We start from the raw sequence: 27,370 nt of genomic DNA, 5'->3' as shown, positions 1-27,370 counted from the left end.
GGGAGCCCCTCTACTGAGAAGCAACAGAGCCAAATAACCTGTTCCATAGGGAGGTGCCCACTCGGGAGGTTCTACAACCATGTTTTAGCTCACTGTACCTTTCAAAGAGGGTAAATATCCATTTGCATATCAGTCTTTGCCCCACCCACAAGGGCAGTCTACCACCGAAATTCTAGGCAATTCTTCTCTGAACAAGCGTACCAACCCCTTCCTCAATGTGTTTTAGAGAGGCTCAGCTTCACCCCACTGATGAGGCCCGACTAGGTTGAAACACGTATAAGGGGTCACTGATGGTACTCTTCAGAGGAGATTTGCCTAACATTTCGGTGCTGGACTGCCCTTCTGGATGGTACAAAGACTGATGTGCAAGTAGATATTTCTCCTCTGTGAAGGGTGCAGTGAGCGAAAACGTGGTGGTTGTAGACCCTCCAGAATGGAAGAAATTCCATAGAACAGTGTATTTGACCCATGTTCGTTCTTAGTAGAGGGGCTCCCACACTCCTTTGTAATAAGGTATCTAGAAATGCCTAGTTCAAATTGATCCAGTTTAACATACTACACAGCGTATACATGACACCCCAGAAGTTGCACACAATACATCCTGACAACCCGCATCAATGCCCTAGGTGCAGATGAGACTTGTGGCACATGGTGTGGGTGTACCTGATAATACAAACCACCTGATGCGAGGTAGTGGAAAGAGTGAACAAAGTATTGGTAGTCAACTGGAATGTTCCACCACGATCTGTCTATAGGGGACGTGCTGAGATGGAGAAGGCGGGGTCAAAGGAAGAAAATGGCAGCCTTCTTAGTCTTGCTAGCTATGCATCAAATGGCAATCTCCTGGAAGCACACCAAAAGGCCTCTTACTGAATAAATGGTTTTCTGATATGAAACGCTGTGTAGCAGCGGGGATGCAGGTTATGTAGGATCTGAGGAGGAAGGGAGGAGACAATAACGTGGAGATGGCATGGACCATACTTCTTAATGAATTGCAATCCTCCTCAGATGACCTTCCACCGTGCGATTAAGGTTGCTGCCAGGTATGATGGGAGGTATTAAAGAAGGACTTCACAGAATTGACTCACACCACACATAAATGATGAGTTGAACAGATCTGCTGAGCAGGCTACTCACTGGGTGGACTCTGTAGGTTTGGGCTGGAACGAGAGGGGATTAAGTAATGACTGAGGGAGGACAGGATTGTTATTTGTTTTGCTACTTATCTTGCACATGTAAATACACCTATTTAAACAAAAAACATTTTCTCCCTTGCTAAAGATGAACAGGAGAATATTTCAGGGATGTATTAAGCACCTCTCTCTCTCATGATATTAGCCCAAATTGAGATCAGAAGTAGGAAGCCAGGAGCTGCAGGGAGGCTGCTTTAGATGACGGGAGACAATGTCACATGAGCTGGAAGCAGCATGAAATACGGGCTGCAGTAAATCTGCAAGTGTGGTGGCAAACCTGACTAGAGCAACCGCAGAGCATTGGAAATCATCAGTGAGTTGTTGAGAGCTGTGTAGCACACTGGTGGTGTTACTTGGTTTTCTGTACGGAAAATACTATAGTAAAACTGCAGCCAGGCTCCACCTATTAAGGCGCATCTGGTGTATTTTGAATTAGTATTTTATTTCATTTGTATAGCGCTTTCGCCAAAGCTCTGAACACATATTTGAAAAACAATAGCGGTAAAATTAACAGAGGGAGTACAATGCAAAAATAAAGCAGAGGAGGGCAAAAATAAATAGATGGTTGTTGGAAAGCGGCGATGGGAGATGCGATTGGAGATTGATTTGAAAAATGTGTAGGGAAGGAGAGCAGCGGATAGAGAGTGTTGCAGTGCTTGGGGGCAAGTATAGCAATTGGAACGGAAATGAGCAGGAGCACAGGGGGGTTTGGGAACAGAAAGAAGAAACTGATTCTGGGAGCATAAGTCACGAGTGGGGGAATAAAGGGAGATCAGTGAGGAAAATTAGAGGGGGGCAAGACCATGGTTTAATTTGAAAACCAAATTAAGGAAGTGGAAGAGAAGACCAGATTCAATGGGTAGAAGGGAGACTGAGAGCAAGGGGGGAATAGAAACTCGTAGGAGAAGCGAGAACAGAAGATGGATAGAGGAGTTATAGATGGAGCAGAGGGGTGCAGGGTCAGATGCAGGAAGTCCAATATAGGTGGGCAGAACCATAATCGATGTGGGAAAAGATCAAGGAAGTAAAAAAAGTTTAGTAGCATGGAAATAGAGGAAAGCCTGTGCACGGTGGAGGTTGAAAAGGTATTGACAGGAGCGAGCCATGCTAGGAATTTGGAGAGAGAAGGAAAGATGAGCGTCATTGATAAAACCCAGGTTTTGGGCTGATGAAGAGCAGGAGGAAAGGAAACGGAAGCAGAAGGGAAGGGAAGGAGAGTGGGGAATACAGGCAGCAGGAAAGAAGAGGATCTCAGTTTTCGAGGCACTGAGGGGAAGAAAATGAGGGCATCCAGGATTGAATGTATAAGAAAGTCATGGTATCAAAGCAAGACAGACACAAGTGATGGCAGTTCAAGGGTGTTTATTAAACTGTAAAGTGGGTGAGATAAACGCCTAATCTAAACCTAAATCTAAGATGGGAGCAAGCTGCAACCATCAAATAATAAGAATACTGTCCTAGTGCAACCTAGTCAAATAAAAAAGGGCCTATACTATGTGTTATAATGTTTCTTGTGTAAATAATAGATATTAGGTACTGCATGATATAGTGAAGATTTTTTATGGAATATTGTATAGTGATTAGAATGTTGTAGATAGGTTATGATGTGTGATGCAGTCAGGAACTGTTTGGAGTGTTATGTATTGAACTAAGTTCTGTTCCCAGTCGTTGCTGTCTTTGCACTGAGGAAGGCAGTGCTGGGGGGTCTGCACAGACGTAACTGAAATAAAGTTCTTGAAAACGTTGGACTCGTGTGGAGAAGCATTCTTGCATTTGCCAACGAGAATGGGATATTTTCGGACAATGCAGACCCCCGGCATTCCACAGGTATATGGCTGCCAAAGTCTATTTGATGGGATTATTTTATCGGTGTGAACAGGCTGTGGTTGCTGAATCTATCAGGCCGCTCATTAATGATATAACGCACAAGGGACACGTGGGAGTTAGCAAAACCAAAGCCATGTTGAGGAACGAATACTGGTGGCATGGGTTTGATAGGGAGATAGAGAGGAGGTTGATGGATTGTGTTGGTTGTGTCAAAGGTTATAAAGGAGTGATGGCAAAGGGGCAGCCGATGATGCTGAGTGATGTGCCACAGACAGTTTGGGATGATATGGCTATGGATACACTGGAACCTGTTGAGATGGGTTTTGGTCGTGGTAAATACATTGCGCTGCTGGTGGATTTGTTGTCAAGGTGGTGCGAGTTGGGGAAAGCATTGTAAAGTTCTTGCAGGAGGTTTTTGCTAGAGAAGGTATTCCCAGCAGTATTTTAACAGACAATGCCTTGCAATTTATGGGTGGATGCTTCAGAGAATATGTGAATAGATGTGGAATGAAACACAAGCGGTCAGCGTTGTACCATCCCGAAGGTAATATGATGGTAGAAAGAATGAATAGGTGCATCATGGAGGCTGTCCGAAGGGCAGGTGCGTGTGGGGTGGACAGGAAAGTTGCTGTTAAGGAAAGATTTGACGCTCTAACGATGGCTCCAAACTCCACAATGGGAGTGTCACCATTCGAGCTTATGAGGGGCCGCAAGGCATATTCTGAAGTGAGCCCACCGTGGATGGGCAAGGAGGTGATTCTGATTGTGTGGTCGTGGAATTAAGAAAGAGCTTGGTGAAGAAGAAGGAAGTTATTGTGATGAGAGAAAACAGGAGGGAGAGATAAAAAGGATCTCAGGGTTTAGTGTGGTGATTGGGTGAGGATTAGGGAAGGTTTGGTTAATAAGAAAGGAGAAGTGTTATACTCAAACACTGTGCGGGTGGTTGCTGTGATAAAGGGAGCTGTCTGAGTGTGCGTTGGACAGGTGTGGAACAAAAACAGGATAGCCATTGTAAAGAGATGTTGCATTGGATAAGAGAGGGAGATGTGTTATAATAATGCTTGTGTAAATATTAGATATTAGGTACTGTATGATGTCGTTGGGATTCTTTATGCAATATTGAATAGGTTATGCTGTGTGATGCAGTCAGGAACTGTTTGGAGTGTTACGTATTGAACTAAGTTCTGTTTCCAGTTGTTACTGTCCTTGCACTGAGGAAGGCAGTGCTGGGGGTCTGTGCATACATAACTGAAATAAAGTTCTTCAAATGTTGGACTCATGTGGAGAAGCATTCTTACACTAAGAAAACCTACTGCCAATCCTTACCGCTACGCTATGTTACAAAATAGTGTGGGATAATGTTCACAAGAAAAGAAAGAAATATTCACAAAATGTCCGGATGTTACGGCCATGGTCTCCCTTCCCCACATTTTTAGCACAGGACAAGGTGGGACTCATGAGCACAGCACACTCCTGGGCTTCTCTGGCAAGAGCTCACAGTTCCTTTTCTCTATATCGGGGCCTTCTGTAGCCAAGTCTCTTATCATGCAAAGTCTCAATTGATTTTCTCAATGATTAGCCTCCCTCAATCGTGCTCACACCAACCATTCACTGTGGACATCCCTCAGTCAGGTTCATACTTGTTACAATGTTGTTCACTTAGCTTCTTCACAACTTTTCACCTGACGTCCCTCTGTCGGGTTCACTATCGCCTTCTAATCACAATGTCCTTCTTTGTAATATTCAAGAGTCTCAATGTCTTTAAACAACACCTTTTTGTTAGGTCCCCCTCATCCGAGCTCACACCTTCCACAGCACTTGCCAACTTTAAACAAAGTCTTCCGAGGGGTGATCAAGTCTTGCTGGGTCACTTTCTTACCCTGTGGCAAGGGCATATTTATTCACAATAACCAGTTTGCACAGCGTTCTCCTCCACTGGGTGAAAACGCCTGACTCTCAATTCCTTCATTCGGCAATTACCTGACTCTGCCTGAGCCTTGTGTTGGGGCATGTCAGGTAAACGGTTCTGATATTAGTCTGTTGTCACTCCCGGGGCGAGAAATTGTTTGTGTCAGAAAAGAGGTGGGGGTAGAGTTTTTAAGTATCCAACTGGACAGGATGGGGAAAAGGTGTTATAAGGAAGGGGATACCGCTTCTCATCCTTCAGTGTTCCACTTCCGAAGACCCCCATCCAGGTAATCCTCCCGCAATGGTCCACCCCCAAGACTGGATTCAATAGCGATGGCCGTGTCCTGGCCCTGGCCACCTGGATGTCAGATCCCCGGGGACTAGTAAGTGAGACGCCTTCAGGTTTCTCACAAATGGCAGAAAGACATTTGGAGACTGGAGAGAGATTTAGAGAGGGAGCAAAAGGCGAAGATGATCTGGGTGTCAGCGTAGAGATGAAATGAGAGATTGTGAGAAGCAGTCGCACAGACGAAGGGTGTATAGGGAGATTCCAGAACGGACCCTTGAGAGACTCCGTAGAGTAAGAGAAGAGAAGCAGAGGTTTTTAGAGTAACCTGCAAAAGAAAAAAAGGAAATGTACTCAACTCACTTTTGTGCGTTGTGCTGGAGCAGCATCTACATCTCAAATCAGTGCAGCTAATTGTGCCCCATTAAAAATTAAGTCAACAAACAAATAATGTGCACATTGAAGTGACATGACATTTAATTTTAGAATAAACATATGCATCAATATTTACACCCCTGTAAGGATATTTCTTTTGTTGAAACTGAACTGCAGAGAGTATTGCCGTTTCTTTTGTTCCGGCTATATGTTTTCATGAGAAAAAACAATGGCTGCATGCCCAACTGGCAGAAACATGACTGTATTTAAATCTCTCACATCAGCAGCACATGCTTTGGTCATAAAATAATTGCTTTAAACAATACAATTAAAAATGCCATTGAAGATTATTGCTGGCACTTTAGTTGGCTACACATACAACTAAATCCTAATTTAGAAAACAAAACACACAACCACAGTGCTGTCTGTTGTGACTTAAAAATCCCTAATGCGATGCCTAAGAAATAAAAAGTAAACAATGTGGCTTACGTATGTTAGTGATCGTCTCCTCCTCTCCTATGCCCTGAGGTAATGCAGGTGTAGTGCCATGGAAAGGCCGGGAGAGTGAGATAGACAGGGAGTCTCTCAATGCTTCTTCCTTTTTTATCTGTTGCTGGGCTGAGGCAGAGACTGGGACAGGCACAGGGGCCAAGGGTGCAGTGGTCCTCGCAGCACTCTTTACTGAGGTAGCAGAGCAGGGCACTGATGGAGCAGAAATGAGTGTTTATTTCCCTCCTTCCATCATGCACTCTGATACCATGCGTGGAGTGCTGAGTCCAAGCAATTATTTCCTGCATCAGGAGAGGTTGGTGTCTAGGAGCTATAAGCAGGAGACAGCAACTCTTCTTCAGGATCATTCCCCTTATTCCCCGCTCTTGATTTCCCAGGGAGGGGAATAAAGAAACCCCTCAGCAGCAGGGGTACAATTCTTATTGGAGACTGGAGTACTCCCTTGACTCTACCAGCTGGCATAACTAACTTCCATGCGGTGAATGCTGGAGTGCACCAACAATCTGGAAACAGTGGCTCTTAGAGGAGGGGTGTAAGGATCTCATTGTTACTTATCTTTATGGTGCAAGGGTTAGAATCTTTCAGTGTGTGATGTAACATGTATGGAATGTAAGCTTAGGTGGAATGTTGCATGCATGCTGGGTTCTAGTGTGACCGTTGGTGTAGAGAGTGCCAGTTTATGAAGGGGCTGGTGGATGTCTTATTTGCTCTAACTTGAATTTGTATACTTACATCTATAACTGACATTAATAATTAAAGACAAGTGCTCAAATAAACTGAGACTCTGAACTTCATGTAAATGAAACATACTTTGTTACATTGGCGACGAGGATGGCTTCCAGATTACGGGTGGCAGTGATGCGCGAAGAACTGTCTGAAGACAGCACAGGCGGCGGCAGCCTATGGTAAATGGAAGAAGGGTGCACAATTTTAAAGTTAAAGTATGCAGCAGCACCAAGAAGCGAGTGTGCCGTCCCCTTCAGAGGCTGCTGCTTCCCAGGGAATGCTGTAATAGAGCACCGCCATAAGAGCACCGGGGAGCACAGAGGAGACACCCACCAGCCCCCTGCACCCCTTCCCCGGGGCCCCAGGTGAGTGGGGGTTTTGACCTGCTTTGGATATAGGTTGGGGCGCCGGGAGAACACTAAGGAAGCTGGGGGAGTTCAAAAGGCAGAGGAAGATTGGGACGCATTGTTTAACTTACGGTGTACCCTTTGAGACTCTGGGTGATACGTTGGGCGAAGAAATTGAGAGCTGTAGTGGCTCCGGTTTGTACATGAGGCGTGTTCGTGAAGTGTGATTGGGTAAGAATATCGGTAGCCATATCGGGCTATAGTAAAGACAGCAAGCAAGCATTTTGTGTGTACGCAGGGTGTGTACGTGGAGAGGTGGCGGTTGGGTTACGGAGAGAAGAGAGCTCTGCTCAGCTGGAGGTTGGAGGTGGAGTGATGATGTCAAGGGGCGTGTCATCAGTCTCTGAGCCATTTCTAAACAATAACAATGTTCGATTTTCTTCAGAAGGCGTGTCATCTGCAGAGCGTGCAGAGAACGTGCATAAGGTTCTCTTTTCCAAACAATTAAAAGTCATGCTGGGAAAGCGGAAAGATGCCGGCTGCTGTTTCATTTTGTTCGAAAGACAGTAGCTTTCAAAGAGAAACCGGTTATATTGGCTACGAATTTGAAGATCACATAGCAGACAACGGACGGCAGACACAGGAGGCGTTACAGTACGGCAGGAGAATAAGGTTGGCGTGGGTAGAGGAGGGTAGTACTGAGCCCTATAATGAGTCATGTGTTAATTTTAATGACTTAGAAATCCAGCAAAGGGAAGTTTCTCAACCGCAATTACATTCTCAGGAGGAGCTGCGTTTTTCACAATTGGATGCTGGGGTGGTCAAGGAAGCAGAAAGTCTAAGTGTACTGTAGGCTGCTGGGTTTATCGCGACAGAGGGGTTTCACTCTGCAATTGCTACATTGGTGCACTACAGCAGTTGGACACTCATTGGGAGGAAATTTCGCGGTCACTGCCGGTCCTGTGGGGAACTAATGGGTTAGCCTGCAGATGCATCAATGTTGGTGTTAGAGGAGTTTGACCTGGATTTCATGAAGTTTGTAGGGAGTTGTCATGCTATAATAGAGAATATTAAGTACATTTATTAGACGTCATGTAAGGCTTTTGGTATAAGTGTTCTTAATGGAGTACCTCGGAGATGTATGAGTGACCAGTAGCATGTCATGGGTTTTTGTTGTGAGTAAAGTGAAAATTGTCATAAGTATAAAAGGAAATAATGCATGTTTTTTAAATAGTTTGGAAGATAACTACATGCTTAACTTTTGCTTTTATTCAGGTTGCCGGACTATGTATGGTGATGTCATGCAAAATTATACATTCAATTTTTGTTTCAGGTCATCGAGCAATTCATGGACTTATTGGATAGAGTTATGCAAATATGTTCGCCTCTTATTCAGTTTTGTTCACCAGTGATTAACAGGTCTACTTTGAGAGGTCATGCAACTGTGTCGATGGTATGGTGTTGTAGGGAAGGTTGCATGGTTGTCGTGAGCACAATTTAAGCACTGGAAGTGTTAGTGGTGAATTGTGAAAGGTATTTATGGTTGTATATGTAGCAAAATAAGGCGTAGTAATTTAAAATGGAGTACAATTTTGTAAAATTTGTTTTGGTGGAGGTTAATGTTCATGGTAGTGAGTTGAAGTTGAGAATGTGTTTTTACAGTGTCTTTGAAGGGAGTTTTGGAACTCCGAATTTGGTCAATTTGGCCATTGTGTGGATGAGTTGAAGGGAGTTTGGAAACTCCGATGTTTGGCAATCTGGCCACGGTTTATTTGTTGAAGGGTGTTGGGGAACTCTTACTTTGGCCTTTTGGCCAGGGTGTGTGTGAAGGGGGTTTGGGAACTCCATATTTGTGTTTTGTGAAGTTTAGAAGCTCAGGATGTTAGTTGTGATACATATCTGAGACTGAGGTGAGTTTCCCTGTCAGATGTTTATTGCTGTCTGCATCATTCCTAGTTATGAGGGATCTCGGTTAGCCCCATGGTGTTAAGGGCAGGCATAGTTTAAAGGGTATGGTTTTGCTCTTATGTTTGCCACTCTTTGGGTGTAGAGGAGGGTGGTGTTTGTTATGAATTACTGATAGTTGGGATGAGGGATGTTTGATGCTGGTTTGGTTTTTAATTTGAGGATTTTGGAGCTGGTCTCATTGGTTTTGGTTTACTGCAGGGCCGCAGTTGTGTTGGTTCAGTGTGTTAAGCACTAGGGCTATGGTTTTAGTTGAGGTAAAATGTTTGGCAGTTTTTGACTATAGGTCGCTATGATTGGTATGTTTATTCTATTGGTGTCATTGTTTTAAGGGAGGGAGATATATAAGGATCTTCTCGTTACTCATCTTCATAGTGCAAGGGTTAGAATCTTTCAGTGTGTGATGTAACATTTATGGAATGTAAGCTTAGGTGGAATGTTGCATACATGTTGGGTTCTAGTGTGACCATTCGTGAAGAGAGTGCCACCTTATGAAGGGGCTGGTGGACTTGAATTTGTATACTTAAATCTATAACTGGCACTAATAATTAAAGAAAAGTGCTCAAATAAACAGACACTCCGAACTTCATGTAAATGAAACGTACTTAGTTACAAGGGGCATCCTACATCTTTGCTTTTCCTAAATGCTTTGAGGCCCACCGGAAAGCAGGGGCTGGCATGCAGCACTAATCTGCTATGTAGGGATCCTCAAAGGCACCATAGCCCCGCAGGAAGAGATGAGCAAACGGCCTAGAACAGGCTCATAGCGGTCCCTGGCGGAACTGCCAGAATGGCACGCTTCTCTCAGCACTTTCATAAAGCCCCCACGGTTCAAGTGCGCTCTGGGGGGGTGTGGAGGGTCAGAAGGAGGACACAGACATTCTGATGACATTTCCAAGAAATGATTTATTAACTAATAAATATAATACTTATCTTTTCCTATTGCTGTGGAGAGTTCCCTACCTATGTTATGAACTAAGATGCTCATTAGTCGTCAGGAAATGTCCAAATTAGAGTCTGCTGTCCAAAACTAATCCTAGCTTACCCTACCACTATTAAGAACAAATGAAGGTCAGGAGAATGACTCCCTTCTCTTGATGATGCAGTAGGATGCTTGTAATTTTAGAGTTTATCTTCTCAATGGCCAATCTTTAGTCTGCGTTCACCTTTCGTATCAACTCTTGTATAATGTCTTTGGGTTTTCCCATAAACTTAGGGAGTATTCTTCAAATGTCTTTTCCTGCACTTTGCTTTGTCTTTTGATCCAGAATATTTGGCCTATGTATCCTTGCAGGATATCTTTTATTGCTGATCAATGTTCTCTCTTTTATAGCCTCAGTCTAGCCGGCTTATCCTTTTTCCTTTATGGCTTCTCATGCCTTTTTTCCATAGTATTCTCTCTCTAATCTGCTCCACTCGATGCTCCCCGAACACCAGCAGATTTTCCCCTCTTGCCATGGGGTTGTTACCCAGTCAACCTTGTGCTCTGGATTTCTCCTACTCTTCTTTCTTCGTTTGTGACAGTACAATGTATTTTGGGTTTCATCCCTTGCACTGGGTAGCATCCTCTCATCTAATATATTACCCCATGCATTTCTTGAACAATGGAATATTTTCCCGTCTGTCTGGGGCAATATTGTCCACGTTTTAGTAATCTCTTTATCAGGGTTAACTGTAATTCTCTTTCTCGTAGAATCACAGTTCAAACCTTCTTTCCTGGATATTCTCTTCTTGGTAGCTCTTGAGCGATGGAATATTTTCACCTCATTTCAGGGTATACTTACCCACGTTTTTTAATACTTTCTCCTGTGTACTTGTAATACTCTTACTTAGTATCACAGTTCAGGTTTATCAACTTTGCATTTTGGATTTCAGCAATTTCACTGGGACGTGTTTCTCCGATTACATAACAAGGCTCACTCTGCCTCCCATTCTCCCTGTTAACTTTTTCTTCACAGCAGAACGGCATCATGCAATCTCTCTGGACCTGTTCTTCTTCTTGATTTCTCTGTTGGCTTGATCTTGTCGGGGTCTAACTTTCGCTCTTCTCTCGTTCTGTTTTTCCGGTGATCCTTCTGGTAACCGGTTAGATCGCTGATAGGTCAGTGGGGTGTTATCGGCGTAGTGACCCAAGTAGGGTGCCCACTTGGAAGGTTTCCTGGTCACGCCACCACCTATATTTGTACTCCCGTGTATTCTGTTTTGCACAAGCTGCAAACGCAGCATCTCTGCTCCTCGTTCAGAGCAGTTCTGAACGTCGTGGGCTCCGTGGCTCCTCGCAGCTTTGCCTCTCGCTGTTAGGGGGCCTCCCCTGCTTGTGTATGCGTTTCCCATCTCTCTTCTGATTCAGCATGTTTTCTATATCCACCCTCCTCGTCACTGTTGATTTGGGGTTAGTTCTTAAAGAGGCAGATACCGTGCTATGATGTTCATGATATATGTTCACTTTATTTTCAGCCTAGTCTCAGGAATTGTTGCTGCTTTGCCTCTCAGTCCCATGTATGCCATCACAGGGAACGGCTTAGGGAGTTCCTGATGGGAACAGGAGTCCTTGCCCCCCAATGGGGCGTCTCTCCGAGTGAGGTCCCACTTGTCCAAACTCCTAGGGAGGGTCATGTGGAGCGGGCTCAACTCACTAGTCTCAAAGGGGAGGCTCCCCCTTGGGGAGAAGGGATGAATTCCTTTGATTCGTCACAGGGGTAATGTGAAGGTGACCTGTCAGTTCTGACAAACTGAACTGATTATTTCTAGTCTTTGGGTCTGTATTGATTTATTTGCATTTACTAACCCCAGATGGTTTCTTTTTACATCGTTACATCTGTCTTTTATAGGGCTTTGTGTCTTCAAGCTTGGGTTGAGAGATCCCTGTCATCTGGAGGTGGCGGAGACAGGGCCAACATAGCAGATCGCATAGGTGCCTCCATCTAGGAAGATTTTGCATCTGCGCTCAACACTGGGAGAGTTGTGGAAGTTTTGGGTTTTAGGTTTTGGGATGGAATTAGACCACCAGTTGGTCATTTGACCTTGAGGGGTCTCTGCAGCCTACTGTAACCGGACCAGTGCTACATAGCCAGAGCCTTAAACTACCTGATGGTGGTATATGTGGAATGCTGCGCTGGCCCCTTCCATTCAAGAGTCCCTGATCTGACCTGTGCGGAATTGTGTGCATCCCTAAACTGTCAACCCTTTATTGCCAGGATGCATGTATCTTAGTGGATAAACCTTACTCCTGCCTGTTGTACTATTAAATCTCCAATTATGAGAGGTCCTTGCAGATGTGAGACGCAGTGAAAGAAGTTCCTGCTCGGAATACTACATCCAGAGCCTCCCATGAATCAGTGGAGGAAAACGCCAGCTTGGATCCGCACATCGCAAACTCCTGAACGCAAACGAGGGCCAATGAGCATTCCACACAAGAATTTACACATGCGTATGAAATAAGAGCCAAGAACGATTCTAGGACCACCAGTGTTGAGGTCCTAGTGGGGAGCAGTGATGTAGGTGGGCCATGCCCTTTAACCCAAAATGGCTGCTAGCCATTTCATTGCCTTCAGGAGCCACAGTCCAGCAAAAAGAGGGGAGAGTCGTCAGTCAGGGAGTTTATCCAATCCAAAGACGCCCCACAAATGTTTTAGGATGAATTTGCTTCCTAGTGTGGAAATAAGCAGTATATGGAATAAAGAAACAAATGTGAGTTACACTTGAAGTTTTTCGAGGTTGATCATATTGAATCTTGTTCCATTTAGTGATAAAATGCCAATTTTTAAACAATAAGATACATTATGTTCTTGAGAGTTGTACACAGTGAAGATTGGTTTAAGTGTTTGCCTGCATTTAGTAACAGGAAATGAAGTCTGTCGATCGCACTAATTACATTTTTACATAGAATTAATTAAATCAAATTGAAATAAATGAATGAACTCAATAATATTCTTAAGGTGATAAGCTTTGTTAAGAATTAAAAGTTTTTTAAAAGCTTTTATAATCCTTGATTCTTGGACTAGTGTTTTTGCTTTTTCATAAATGTTTGTATTTGTAGACATATGGGGTGTGTGTGTATATAATGTGAGGAGTCCGCAATGAGAGGAAGACACAAGGTGTTGATGTTTTCTAACAAAGATGTTTTTTAAATGAAAAAGAGCAGCACGATTCTAAAGAGGAATTTCCCTACCTAGAAAGCAAAACTAATGATCTGTCTGTGTCAGGAAGTCTGTAACTAATAATCTGTCTGTGTGCCCAAAACGTCGTCGTATACTGGCCCTCACAATCCAAACAAAATAACACAGGGTGCAATAAAATGTCTTTGTCTTGACAATGGCAAAAGCGTTCAAAAAACAAAAGTAATAATTCTAACAAATATGTTCGCCAAGTTAAAATGCCCTTTGACCCAGAGGATGTTTCCCTTCCCCTAGATTCTTCAAATCGAATTGCAAAACTGTCTTTTAAGTAACAGTTTCTTTGGACTTGCTTTGGGCTCAAAGTACTTGTTTAACCAGTCAACACCTCTGCACACACGCATCTTAAACCGTAACTCCCAAAAAAATTGCCATACAAGGACTTTGGTCCCCAAGGGTTTTTCAACCACAAAGTGCATTGAGACCATACAAATGGGGAAATGGCACTATAAATGACTACAATACAATACAGTAAACCTCTGTATAAGCCGGTCTGTCATACTTCATGTATCTTTGTTGTATACTCCCCTACCAGGAATCTTGATTAAATCGTAATTGTCTGCTATACCCCTCTGCCAGGGCTTCTTTTGATTGTTTCTCAGTTCTTTAGTTACATCAAAATAGTGAGGTGCTTGGTATATCTATGTTTTGCAATGCTTGGTTAAACCTCTACCCCTCATTGGCATCTCACGCATCTGTGTTGGGTTGCGATTTGCCTTTGGACTTAGTCTTGACAACATTCAAACATTCTTCTTACTTTGTCTTGTCTGCATTCAAACATTATTTTTTAAATCTGGTATTGATTCTATAATCTTGCCCACATTAGCAATTTTGTACCATTCAAACAATCTGTGTCCTTGCGCTTGTCGGAATGCTCCTGTGTTTTCCTACGTTTCCGATTCTCTTCACGCCGTTGCGGGATGGCTCCTTCACTTTCCATTGGAGGTTTGCAGATGTTCTCCCAGCTGCTTACGCAGCTCTGCGATCACTCGCCGGCTTCCCTTTTTGTTCGGGAATGAAGAGTTTTGCTTCAGCGAGCAGTCTGACCTCCAGGTGCCCAGCACGGCTCCTCTCGTCTCCATGATCCTCTTGGCTCACACACGCCTTTTCTATCTCTGTTCCAGCGACCTTCTCCGTGTTGACGAGTCCCGACCTGAATCGTAACGTCCTCTCCTGCACAGCTCACTTCCTTAGTGCGTTTTCCATCTTTAAATGGTATGGCAAAACAACTAGTCAGCGTGTGATACTTCGAGATCCTGTTCCTTTACACAAACCACTTATTCCTCTTCCTCGTCCCAGTACCTCCATGATTATGGGAGTTGGAGTCCATGGATGACATTGGATTCTCAACTCTTATTTGGTTTTCCATCGGGATTTCACATAAAGGGATATCAGAAAAAGGTGTTGTGCATGTGTTGACTATTAAGTGTTATTTCTTAGGGATTCTAAATAAGGGGATACCTGAAACAAAGGGTGCAATATGTGGGTTGTGGGTGTTTCGGTCAAAGGTGCAAATATGGCCACACAAGTTTAAAGAAGGGTTTCCGAGACCACCAGGGTGTGCAGGTAAAATGGCTGCCTGAGCAGAGAGCTCCTTCGGAACCCTCAAACTTAGCGGGATACCCACGCTTGCCCAGCCCGCAAGTGGCCCCATGAAGACCCATTGGAAGGGGAAGAAGCCAGCAACAGGTGTGCTGACCCCCAAAAGAAATCGGACACGGCTTCACTGGTAACGCTGCCCTTAAAGTTGAGGCCCCGTCCCGCTAAACACTTGCGAAGCACTCGCTGTGCTGGAGCTGCTGTTGGAGCCGTCCACGTCAGACAGCGTGTGGCGGAGAACAACCCTACAGCCAGAAAATCGGAGTGCCCAGCAGCAGCTGCAACACCTAGCTCCCCTGCTGCACAGAAACACCATGGAGCCTGAGGTGGCCTGGCCATCAGAATGGCTGCCCCCCTGAAAGAATAAGCGGGAGCTGCCTGAGGTGTCACAGACCAAAAGGAGACAAGATCCGGAAGCTGCGCCATTACAGCAGCCAGCCGCTCGACCCAAGCGTAGTGTGGCATGCGGCCTGTGGGTCCCGGTGGGCGTCTCCTGTGACCACCCGAAGGAGAGGAGGCGACTTGTGAGGAGCTCTCGCCGAGAGGGGCCATCACACATCAGCAATCTGTGCGACTGCAGGTACAGAGAGGAGGGGCACAGAACTCGGATCGCAGCCCTCCCCCCCCCCCTGCCATTCGCTCCCTGGTCACACTGCTGCACTAGGGCGACCTCGGCAATGAGTGCTGCACCCCCCCTCCCTCCACCCTAGCAGGGGGCTCAGAAGCGGCAGCCCGGTCAGGGCCTGCGGGGCCTTAAAGAAGAGACTGCGTATCAGTCTGTGCTGAAAGGGAGGGAACACAGACAGTGGAGGGGCGAACTGAGCCGCCCAACAGCCCTCCATGGGGCACTAGCAAAGGTCGTAACTCCCCCCATCAAAGGACATGAACAGCATCTGAAATCAGCAAACAGCTGATCCGAACCCACACAGCAGCACGCAGAGCCGCCGGACCCTGTGAACTGCATTGTGGTTGGGAGCGTTAAAACGGGGATAACAACCCCTTGCATGCCAGAGCCCGCAGGGGACGCCACAGAAACTCCCCATCACCTACCATAACTCCACCCTCCCCCCGCCCCCCCAACCGGCCTCCGAGTGCTAAGTCGCCCGCTGCGCTTCTGTACACCGGACACACCAAGACAAGCTCAAGTGGCCCGGCACGACGACTGATGTGGATATGTTGTGCTCAGTAGGCAAGAGAAATCACAAGAGCAGTCCCTCCTTTCTTTTCTTCCCAACAAAACGGTCGGGATCCGGCTGCAAGGCCTGGTGGGAAAATACAAGGGCTCACACAGGAGTTCCTCTCCGAACAGGGACTGGACATCGGCTCACCTCCCCTAAGAGCAGAACCATTGATTAACCCTGGGGAAGCATAATAACTGCCATGCCAACGAACGAAGGGGCTACGCCTTAGCAGTACCTTCCCAAACAAACCATCACCTGTGGCAGAGCGTTCCATATTCTGTTCACTCACTCCCCTCCCCCTGGCAAAAGTCCACTGCAGAAGATTGCTAAAGCAGGCAACTCAAACAGGAATGCTAGCCAGCACTGAGGCACATAAGGGGACAATAACGCTCCAGCCACGCCCCTAGCGGAAACACGGCCGAAGCACAGCGAGAGAGCACCAGAAGTGAAAACATATGCAGGGAGAGATTGATCCCCCCCACGATCCAGAAACTGCAAGTATTTTTGGCGGATCCACACAACCATGGCGGCCTCTCAATCCCAGGGATACCCCCCTAATCCTGGGGGGAGCCCAGGAAACATCAACCAAAGCAGACGGGCATCTCCACCTTGACGAGATCCACACTTTCAGGACCAGCATAACCACAACAATATCCACACTCCAAGAGAACGTACACAGGATTGAAGACATGGTCGAAGTCCTGGAAAGCTACCAGCAATCGGCAGACGTAATAGAACTCAAAACCGAAAGCCGACTGCAAGACCTACAGCAGAGAAACCAAGATCTGGAGGCAAAAATAAATGATCCAGAGAATAGGGAGAGGAGAGCCAACATTAGAATCCAAGGCCTCAAAGAGTCCCCCAATGAAACTCCAGCCACCTTGGAGAGGAGAGTCAAAGCCTTGATAACAGTTCTGCTGGCCTCACCCCTTTCCCCGGAATTGTAGTTTGAAAGGGTACACCGAGCAGGAGGTATCCTGGGTGGCCCTCGATAGGTCTTGGCAAAGTGCCACAACTATAAACACAAAATGGAGATAGTCAAGCAGGCCAGAGAACGGGAGTTCATTGATTTTGAAGATTCCGTGGTTTGAATTTATCAGGATCTCTCAGCCGAAACATTGGCCCGAAGAAGAGCTTGCAAGCCCTTGACATCATGGCTGACAGAGCGTAACCAAAGATACAGATGGTGTTCCCCCTTTGCACTTATGTTCACTCATGGGGAAGAAGAATACCGAGTGGTTACAGGGGAGGAAGCCGTCAACGTGCTAAAGGGTCTGCAGGCCAGAGAAGGGTTGCCAGATGGCGAAGAGATGCCGTCTTCATCAGAACCTAGCAGGAAACCATTAGGCCCCTGGTCACAGAGAGGCCGCGCCAAAAGCATGAGGACATTTACTAGACTGAACAATCCCTGATAAGCAGGGAAAGTGCTGCAAGTACTGCACAATCAGAATATCCTGGAGGGGTCTTTCAGCCTGAGTGTGTTACGCTCACCTGGCTCCCACAGAGGCGTCGATCTGAACTGGACAGCTGTGGTCTCCACCAATGTGATGCGTAGGGCCGAGATGACGGACTGGACTGGCCCACCTAGCTTCGTTTGCTTGGCCCGTAGGAATATTCTTCTGCAAATGGAGAAAGGGAATTAACCACCCGTGGAGTTGAGCGTAAATCCCCTGTTAGGGAGAATTCTCTGTTTAGGCTGAATTTCCTAACCTAGTGAGTCCCCCCAGCAGCTTTGCTGGATTTTTGGGGTTTATTTTTTTCTCTTGCCAAGAGTGAGACTCTTTTACCTTCACTCTTGGGCATGATTTGAGCGTGTTTCTTTGACTCTAGATGTGTTTAATGGGCTATGGGGTCTTTTACTCCATAGGCTTCATGTGTTTTTGTGATGTGTGTTACACAGCACCCTCAGTGCAGTAACACATGGGTGTCATAGTGACCCCCCCAGTATAGACTCCATACACTGGGACTGACTACTGTCTCCCAGGGCATGTAAAGTCACCATTGACTTTACTAGTCTCAAATTCTGAACAGAACCAGTACAAACCATCATATTGTGGACGTACTGGCCGGGGCAATTCGATTGCCCCGGGGTCTGTTAGTCGAGGGGGCACGTCTCCGTTTCCCCCTGATCGAGTTTTGGCTGGTGGCAGTGGAAACTACTTTTTATATTCGACCGCGAATATATTCCTATGGGATTTTCCCATTGTTCGAGGCTACCAACTTTAATTATTTAATTCTCATAGCCTCAAACATACCGCCGGTTTATTTAATTAATATTAATTCTCCGGTTGGTATTTTCTGCCAAGACTCAGTTCTAAAATGGCGTTTGTGTTCTCTTTTGTGACTCCAACCCAAGTCGAGCCCTATGTTCCACTTTTTGGCGGGCTTCTCCACAGAAGCCTCCAAAAGTGGTGCCACTCTGTCTGGGTACCACAGGGGGTGTGGGAGGGGGTTTAGGCATCCTGGACTGAGTTGCCTAAGGAACTGAGCCGGCTCACCACTTAGCTTGTTTGAGTGACAGCTAGGCTGAGTGAATGGGGGTGTTCTGCATAAAAGCAGGGCTTTGGGGACTGGAACTTCAGAAGTCGCCATAGCACCTAAGAATCCGACAAGGGAGAAGCTGAGCCGACCTGCTACGACGACACCACCGGTGGAGCCCTGCTGAACCGTCTCACCACTTTTCCCAACGACAGAGGAGATCTCCAGCCCGGAGAGTCTTCTTCCTTCGACTGGTGGGGATAACCAGTCTGCTTCCTTTTTCGCTTCCTGGAACCTCTCGTGGCTGCCTTGCCTGTGTCAAGCACCCCGGCAACCGGGATACCACGGCTTACCACTACCGCGAATCAAAGGGTAGTAACTTTAACTGGAAAACTCTGCTGCTGGTTTCTTCCCTGGCAGTGCAACGACCTGCATCTTTCCTCCACGTCGAGATCTTCTCTTCCTCTGGACGACACCGCGACTTGCACCCGCTGCCAGGAACAACTGCCCCCGCTGGAGGATCCTTTCCACCTAAGGTACTGTGTTCCGCCTGGCTTCCCTTGCAACCGACTGTACGGGGTAGATTTAGCCCCCGGCTTTCGAACCTGGGTTAGCCTGGGACACCCTGGCTAAACTTTTCTGAGCCTAACTAAAACCTCGCTGAACTCCCTGCAAGACTTTTTAAGCCTATTGTCATTGTGTGATCTTGGTTGCATTTGTGCCCTGCTCTCTCCAAGAGTGGGCCCGGCCTATGGACTTTGGCTCACAAGTAACTTTGGACTTTCCTGCCTTGCTTAAGAGTTCCTAAGTATTAGTGTGGTGGATTTTCCTACATTCTGCCTTTTTCCCTCCCTTTTTTCGTTAACTTATTGGAGTGCCATCTATAGTTAAGCGCTCACCTCTGTTTGGAAATAAGTGGTGTTAACTAAGACTTGTCTGATAAGGAATAAAGGATGCATATATAATAGTAATTGTGTTTAGAGTGATTTACAATAATAGTGCTGAAGTGTTTCAATAAGTGTGTTTTTAAATAAATAATTATATACCTTGATACCAAAGCTCTGGTCAGTGTTTGCTTGTGCTATTGTATCTGAGTGCCTATTGTGTATACTTCGCATACTGCCTAACTCTTCTTGAGGGAAGTCTGACTGCTCAGCCTCAGCTACCAGGTAAATCTGATTGGTGCGGACTGCTACCAAGTGGGTTTACTGCCAACACCTGTAGTCCCAAATCTTTTGCAGTGGTCCCCAAGGGAACTTCACAGGTTTCTGCCTAACATCCCTCCACCCCCCGCTGTTCTCCCCACAGATCACCTTTGATGTCCCCTCTTAAAGTCTCACCTGATGGTTTGAAAATATGAGCTCTCCATCCTGCATTGAGCGCAGGGCCGCCTTTATAACCAGTTGCTTCACTGGCTCGAAGGAATTGGTGAGTTCCAGAACAATATTGACTCCGAAAAGTATGTAGTTCGTAAGAGTTCACATGTCTGACTTTCACTCTTGTCCAATTCCTTGCAGTTTGCAGCTTGACCCCAGCGAAGAGTTCCTCGTGGTAGCTGACGAAGTTCAGGTAAGGATTTGGCTTATCCTACACAGTTCAATAAAATAAGCCTGAATGTAACCTGTTGCTTGCTCCCTTATTCAGGTGTGGAGAGAAAACATGAAGTTCGGGGAATAATGCCTCCGGTGGTAAAATTAGGTAAGTCTATTGCGGTGAGAAGAGTTCCCCTTGTTTGTCCTTTTGTCCCACCTTGTTGTCCTTTTGTTACCCTTAGGGGCTGGGGTACGGCGAGGATGCAATGTAGACTGCGCCGACCCGTGAAGAGGAATAGTACCCCCGGCGGTAATCGGGTAAGTCTATGGGGTAGTTACTATTGCCTCTGTTTATTCCTTTGGCTCACCTTTGCTGTTCTTGTGTTCCCCTTAGGTGCGCTTAAAATGCTTCTTTCTTCCAGCTCGAAGTCGCGGTAGATCCGGAATTCAGGTAAGGATCGAAGGTTTTGCTCTTATTCGAACCTTTTCCCCTTCTGTTCCTCCCTTTTTCTAGGAGCTGCAGACTCGAGGCTGGGCGTGGCAGAAGACTGGATTCAGGCTTGCAGACACAGTGAGCGTTACGCTGCTAACGCGTGTGCTGCTCTTCGGGCGTGGTTTAAATAGCCTCCAAAGTAGTCCCAGGTAAGTATTCCTCCCCAGCCCTACCCGAGTAAAAAATAGTCCCTTCTAAGCCTCAATTGGCTTGGAGCTCTGCAGCATGGTCTGCATCAGGTAAGCTTGCAGCATGGTCTGCATCAGGTAAGTTCTACTCTATGAGCATGGCGCCTATGGCGCCAGGACCGCACCCAAACAGACCCTAGCAGGGGTTTTTGGGCTTGCTCAAAATAACTTGATGCCTGCTTCCGGGGTTGCTGGACCTGGTCTGGTTCCCTGGGGGTAGGCATCATGACAGAGTGACCATCGACAATTGAAAGCATCAAGGGTCTGTCACGCAGATAGATTTAAGGACCATTCACTGTCATCAGGCATGGAACTTTTCCCCCCAGACCCACTAAGCGTTGAGCAAGCCGGGCTGGGCACACGAAGACGTTACCAATGCACAAGAACGCTAATCTAGAGTGACTGGAAGTTAAACTTAGACAAAAGGTTCCCGGGGTCTACTGGTTGAGTGGCCCTATGTTCACACCTAGGGTATCTCCAATGTTGGGAGAAGTCATTCTTCTTTTTGAATTCCTATCTCTTCATTCCTTTTCTTTCTTTCAACAGCAGGTTGGGGGGCTTAATTAGGTCCGCACAGGGTACAGGAAATGCAAAGGAACGGTTAATATACCTACAGACAGACCCGCTCAGCACATATAACAAGTCTGCGGCGAGAAAACAAAAACAGGCACACAAAGGTCTCGCCAACGAGCAATATACAGATTTGGTTCCACATACAACTGAGGGGGACTCCACACACATGGCCCCACACATCGCGCACCAAACAATATCCAGATGGCAGATGACAATGTCTGCATAGGTACCTTGAACGTTAAGGGCCTGAACTTGCCACAAAAGAGGTCCATGTTGGTCAAGGCATTCCAGCAGGCTAAACTGGACATCCTCTTCGTGCAGGAGACCAAATTCAAGCGCAACGAAGAGTTTATCCTAAGAGGCAGACGCCTGGGGGGGGGGGGGAGTTTGTGAGCATCCGGGCACGAGAAGGGAGGTGTGGGACCTTTTCTCACAACTAGATGGAGAATTCTGTAGAGTTGACTTCAACCTTATTATGGACCCAGATCTAGACTGGAAATCATATAGAGATGGGTCCCGCCCTCCAGCGGACAGGAAAGTCTTTCAAAGGCTCATTGCTGTGCACATGTTTTTCGAAGCATGGTGAACCCATCAGCCACAAGAGAAAAAATACACTTTCTATTCCCCCCCCCCCCACACCAAACTTACTCCCGCATAGATTATTTCTTCCTAGAGGGGGACTTGGAATACTTAATGAAAACGCCACAATAGAAGTGATTGGATGGTCTGACCACAATATGGTCACCACCGACCTGGACCTGGGTCCAGGAAAACACGTAGAAAAAAGGTAGATGTGCAGTGATATGCTATTTAAGGATAAGCTTTTTAGAGAATCGTTAGACGAAGAGGTGCGGGAATTCTTTAAAAGAAATGACACAGGAGAGATCACCCTAAACACAGTCCGGGAAGCAGCAAAGGCGACAATAATTTGTGTGCTCATAGCACAGGGAGCCTTGGTCAGTTGACTGAAACTGTTTAGAGAAACCCAAAGTAAACAGGAAATAAGACCGGGAGGCAGCCGGGGGAAAAAGAGGGGCGACTCGCCGGAACATAGAGCGGAAATTAGAAATCTCAGACAGAGTCATCTGGCAGGAAAAGGCACTCACTCACCTTAGATACGTTAAACAGAGGTATTTTGAGAAGGGGGACAAAGCACACACCCCACTTGCAGCCACACTCCGAAAACAGAGAGCGGACAGAGCAGTCCTTAAACTCTCCCCCTCGGGGTCCACTCTAGTAAACCCAACGGACATCACCGCCTGTTTCGCCCAATATTATCAACAGCTATACTCAATCGAATCCGTCCCTTTGTCAGAAAGCTCCACAGAATTCCTGCCCAGAGTAACATTCCTGAACATCCAGTCCTCCGGTCGAGATAAGCTAAACACCCCGATAACATCGGAAGAGGTAGATCACGCCATCTCACACTTGAAAGCGGCTTCAGCACCGGGAGCAGACGGGTTCACCACAACTTACTGCAAGAGAATGAGAGGAGCTCTCGCTTCATTCCTAGCCCTTCTGTATAGCAATATTATGGCCACTGAATATCCCCAAATCCTTCACAGAAGCCAGGATCATTGTCATACCGAAGAAGGGCAAAGACACGCTGGACTGCGGTTCTTATAGACCGATTACATTGCTAAATGTAGATGAAAAAATATATGCAAGCCTCCTAGCTAACAGTTGGACCCAATGGCCTCGATGGACGGATGTGATGTGGACCCCACACTGATCTCGGTTGATGCCGAAAAGGCTTTCGACCGAATCGGATGGCGCTATATGACCAAGATACTACGAAAGGCGGGACTGGGCCCAGAGTGGGGGGGGGGAGCACAAACCTTGTACAGTAACACACGCGCTAAGGTCATAGTTAACGGGGTGGCATCGCCCCAATTCACTCTTACCCAGAGGCACTAGACAGGGATGCCCCCATCGCCGTTAGTCTTAATCCTAGTCATGGAGCCCCTAGCCCTAGGTCTAATAAGAGGCGGCAAGGAATATAAACTAGCGCTGTTCGTAGACGATGTTCTGGTCTAAGTTACACATCATGAACAATCCATTCCCACACTCTTGCAAAGGATAGAGGAATATGGTGCCCAATCTGGGTTTTGCATTAATCGCAACAAGACCATCGCCCTCCCTCTCAAAGAAGGCACCCAACAGCAGACCTGAAATACGCTGCCGTATTCTGAGTGGGGGCATATGTATTTATAAAACTGATCTCTTTATTCTCCAATAGTCCCCGCAATATTACCATCCTCCCATCCATTTCGGCCACCTCCTGCAACAGTTGAAACGGGACGTGCGGTGCCACCCAGATGAGTAGCCCTCTAGCGTAAGCAGAGTATGTTGAGCCCCCCACAACCCCTTTCCATTTCTTCGCAATCGTTTCCATTTTTTCCCGTGTCAAGTCAGTCTCCTGCAACAGTGCAATATCTATCTTTTGTCTGCGCAGGTACAACTTCACCTTGTTCCTTTTCAGATAACTGTTGAGTCCCCTGACATTCCACGTAATTATCTTAAGATCCCCCATGGTCTATGAGAGTTCCCTTTCCCCTCCCACCAGTGCAGTCCAGATCCCACTTCCGTCTCAGTCTACCTAGGCTCGTTCCCCACTTCAAACTTCCTAAAACTACAAACACTGCAAACTTCCCTTCCCTTCTCCCCCCGCTTCCCTTTCCTCAACTACAACAAACCACTGCACACAACCCCTTCCCTCCCCCCTCCCCACTCTACCCCAAAAAATGCCCAGCTCCATCCCTGGATCTCAGGCTCCCCCGCATTTGGACCTACCTTGGAACACCAGGCCAAGACCCCAGCAGGGTGTCACCACACTATTGGCGACCTAACTAATCTCTAAATGGGGATGTGCAGACTAGCTCTGCAAGGCTCCTTAATGAAGCATCAGTCACAGTGCTTGTGTTTCATTTTCTATTCCAAACTGGTTTAACCGGCCAACGGGCCGCATCACTGACTATATTCAAGTCCCATAGTCTCAAACCGCACCCCCTTCAGGTGCCCCCCCCCCTGCGCATTACTTATCTCCTCCATCTCCTCCTTTCGTCTGGATGTCCGGCTCCTGTGGGCAACCTTGCGTATCGAGCCATCCCATGACATCCTCCGGAGTTTCAAAAAATAAGGTTCTGTTTTTGTGGAAGACTTTCAATTTAACCGAGTAGAGCAACATATGCTTATGGCCCGCTTCTTTCAATCTCCTCTTGACCGCCTTAAAGTTCATTCGACTCCGCTGCACCATCAGGGTATAGTCTGGGTAGGCCGTTATGTTTGCCGCCCCCCTTTTGAATTGTTCCCCCTTTGCGGAAGTGCTCCAGTATCCTTTCTCGATCCCGGTAATTAAGGATCTTGGCAATCACTGGCCTAGGCGGGTTACCCGGCGGCAGCTTCCTCGTCAGATCCCTATGCGCCCTTTCCTCTGCGAACCCCTGAGACGGGGCCCCTTCAGGTATCTCCTACAACAACATGGATTCAATAAATTCTGTGGGGTTGTGGCCCTCTGCTCCCTCCGGCAAGCCCACAATGCGGATGTTATTTCTCCGGCGCGTCCTTCCGCTTCCTCTGCCCTGTTCTCCAAATTGCCCACCCGCTGCACCAGGGCGTGTAGTTCCGACTTGTGTGAAGTACAGTCCGCTTTGTTCGGGCTCACCTCTTTCTCGAGGTTCTCAGTGCGCTCCGCCAATGACCTGACATCCTGCCGGAGAAGGTTCACCTCTTGCTGCACCTCTCCAACCTTGCGGTCCAGCGCTGTTTTCAGTTCGGTCACAGCCAGTTCAAGCTTGGCTTCCCAGGCCAACTTCAGGTCTGCAATTGCGGCTAGGACCTCTTGGTTCGTGCCCGTGACGGCCATGCAACCCGCAGGAGGCCTGTCCTTACTCCTGGCACCTTCCGGGCCGGGCGGCGTCCTGGCGTATTCGTCCAACGTAGGCTGCTTCCCCTTGAGTCTAGGAGGTTTGTTGGACATAGCGCTGTTGTTATGGGTCGTGGGTATGTCCCGCCACTTGTAGTCTGCAGTTCCAACGGGGGCAACTCGCTAAAGTCTATTGCGTTCAGGGAGGCCACCTCAGAAGTGTACGAGGCCCAGCTCTTATTCGCCTCAATGGGTTGTGCTCTCCCACGTAATTATGAGTCCTTTCTTTAATACCTTTATGCGTCCACGGGGATGCCCTATGATTCGTGTCCGGATCACCCGCGGGTAACTGCTACAATTGAAAGCCCCAGTGTCAGTTGTCAGGCCACACACATGGGCCTTGTAGCCACCATTCACATCCTGAGTACACCCTACACCGGGCTTACTGGCCGGCTAGCGCGCGGCCTCTTGATCATGGGCCTCTTTGTCTCTTGTCATTTCCTGGGCTACGCGCCCATCGGAAACATTATGTCCCCGATGGCCAGCCGGTCCGCTCCCTCCCTTCTTCCTTGCTGTTGGGCCGGTGCCAGGATGCTAGCGATGGTCATGCATCTGGCCTTATGATTTGCGCTAATTAGTGTGTTGTAGTTGTGCCAGGGGGTATCTTGATGCGGTGCAGGTTGTTGTAGTCAGTTCACGGATCCAATACAGGCTTTCTGAGTATTGCTAATTCATTTTATCATATGCATGCATGTGTTCCTCCCATTCAGTGCACATTTAATGTTTTGCCCACATTTGCCTTTGCAGCTCCCTCCAGCCGGATCCCTACGCCTTATCACTCACTATGTGGAGCGCTGTGACTGCTCCGTTGTTCAGCTGCTCACTTGTGCTCAGACTTGTGTTCAGCCCGCAGGCCCCGCACCATCCAACCGGGCCGATGCCCGTCACGGTCCCTAGTTCAGTTCGGACCTCTGCACGCAGGCTGGAGAGAGCCTGTGGGCGGGCGTTTCAGTCCCTGCGCTGCAGACCCGGTCCACAGCGGTCCGCTCAGGGCCGGGGCCCGTCTCTCCCCTTGCCCACCAGATGCCTCGGGGCACCGATTCTGCTCGGGCCGCAGGGTCCGCTTCGTTCCGCACGAATCTGGCGCGGTCCTAGCGCCGGCAGCCCCTCCGTCTCGCGCTGCCTGCAGAAGTTTTTTGCCCATTTCAGGGCTACACGGAGCACTTGTGCATGCCGGTGGCACTCTTCAGGGTGCACTCTCCTAATGCTTCGCTTGTCCCAGTGTCCATCACCCAGCAAGCGCCTCCATCGATCCGCTCATCCCAGTCTTCTTTGTCTCGGAGGGTCCCCATTTTTATCTTCCGGTCTTCATCTCCTCCGGACTTCACGCACCTCTAGCAGCCATTCCAAAGGTCATGCGGGCTCCGGATTAGCAACGGGTGCTCACCATGTGTTCATAGGCTGATGCTTATATTTCCATGCTCACCAGGCCAGTGCAACTGCACTTTTTCAACGGATGTTTGTAGGATCACTAGGAGCCTCACGACAAGCACGTCTGCTTACATGGCCTTGTAGCCACGCCCCCAATCAATAGCTCAACTTATGTTTACAAAGATATAAGTATGCTTTTTTTTGTTTGTTTACCTTGTACTTAAATGTGCTTTTAAATTCAGGCTTTTTTGGCTATTTTCATGCAGTTAATATTTTTGTTTGACATGAAAGTGTGACATTCATTTTATCTTTTCCCCAGTGTTTCATACATACTACCATTAATGCCTGTGAAAAGACTTTTTAACCTTTTGTCCTTTTTAGAATAGAAAAGACAATTCACAGACCTCCTTACGAAGTAACTCTATATGAAGATCTGTCTGCAAGTCTTCCATCCCTTCAAGAAATTCAGACTGCATACAATCGGTTTAAGCATCTGTTTCTTATCGGTAAGTAATGTAATGTATATTCAAGAACTTTTTTTTTAAAACACATTTTATTGTTTTGTAAACAAGAACAAAAGAAAACCAGAACAAAAAGAAAAAACAAACAAGATTGGGTAGCTTTGCAGGGCACAAATCACAACCAGGAGAATCGCAACCAAGTAGAAGGAAGTAAAACAAATACAAATCCACCATGAAGAATAAAACAACAAAAGAAA

The 27,370-nt window shown here is 47.1% G+C and overlaps 1 protein-coding gene across 1 annotated transcript in view; it reads left to right on the top strand.

Moving 5' to 3' along the window:
* MTMR12 (myotubularin related protein 12) overlaps positions 1-27,370 on the top strand; it is a 1,529,619-nt gene that overhangs the window by 1,211,924 nt on the left and 290,325 nt on the right. The window contains exon 10 of the mRNA XM_069627080.1: positions 27,034-27,158. Within this exon, the coding sequence (XP_069483181.1) occupies positions 27,034-27,158 (125 nt within the window). The remainder of the gene's footprint in view (positions 1-27,033; positions 27,159-27,370) is intronic.

This window comes from Ambystoma mexicanum, chromosome 6p (assembly GCF_040938575.1).
Source record: "Ambystoma mexicanum isolate Mex_15411 chromosome 6p, UKY_AmexF1_1, whole genome shotgun sequence".
NCBI classification, from domain to species: domain Eukaryota; kingdom Metazoa; phylum Chordata; class Amphibia; order Caudata; family Ambystomatidae; genus Ambystoma; species Ambystoma mexicanum.
Note: the sequence above shows the minus strand (reverse complement) of the source record. Positions and strands in the feature narration are given on the sequence as shown.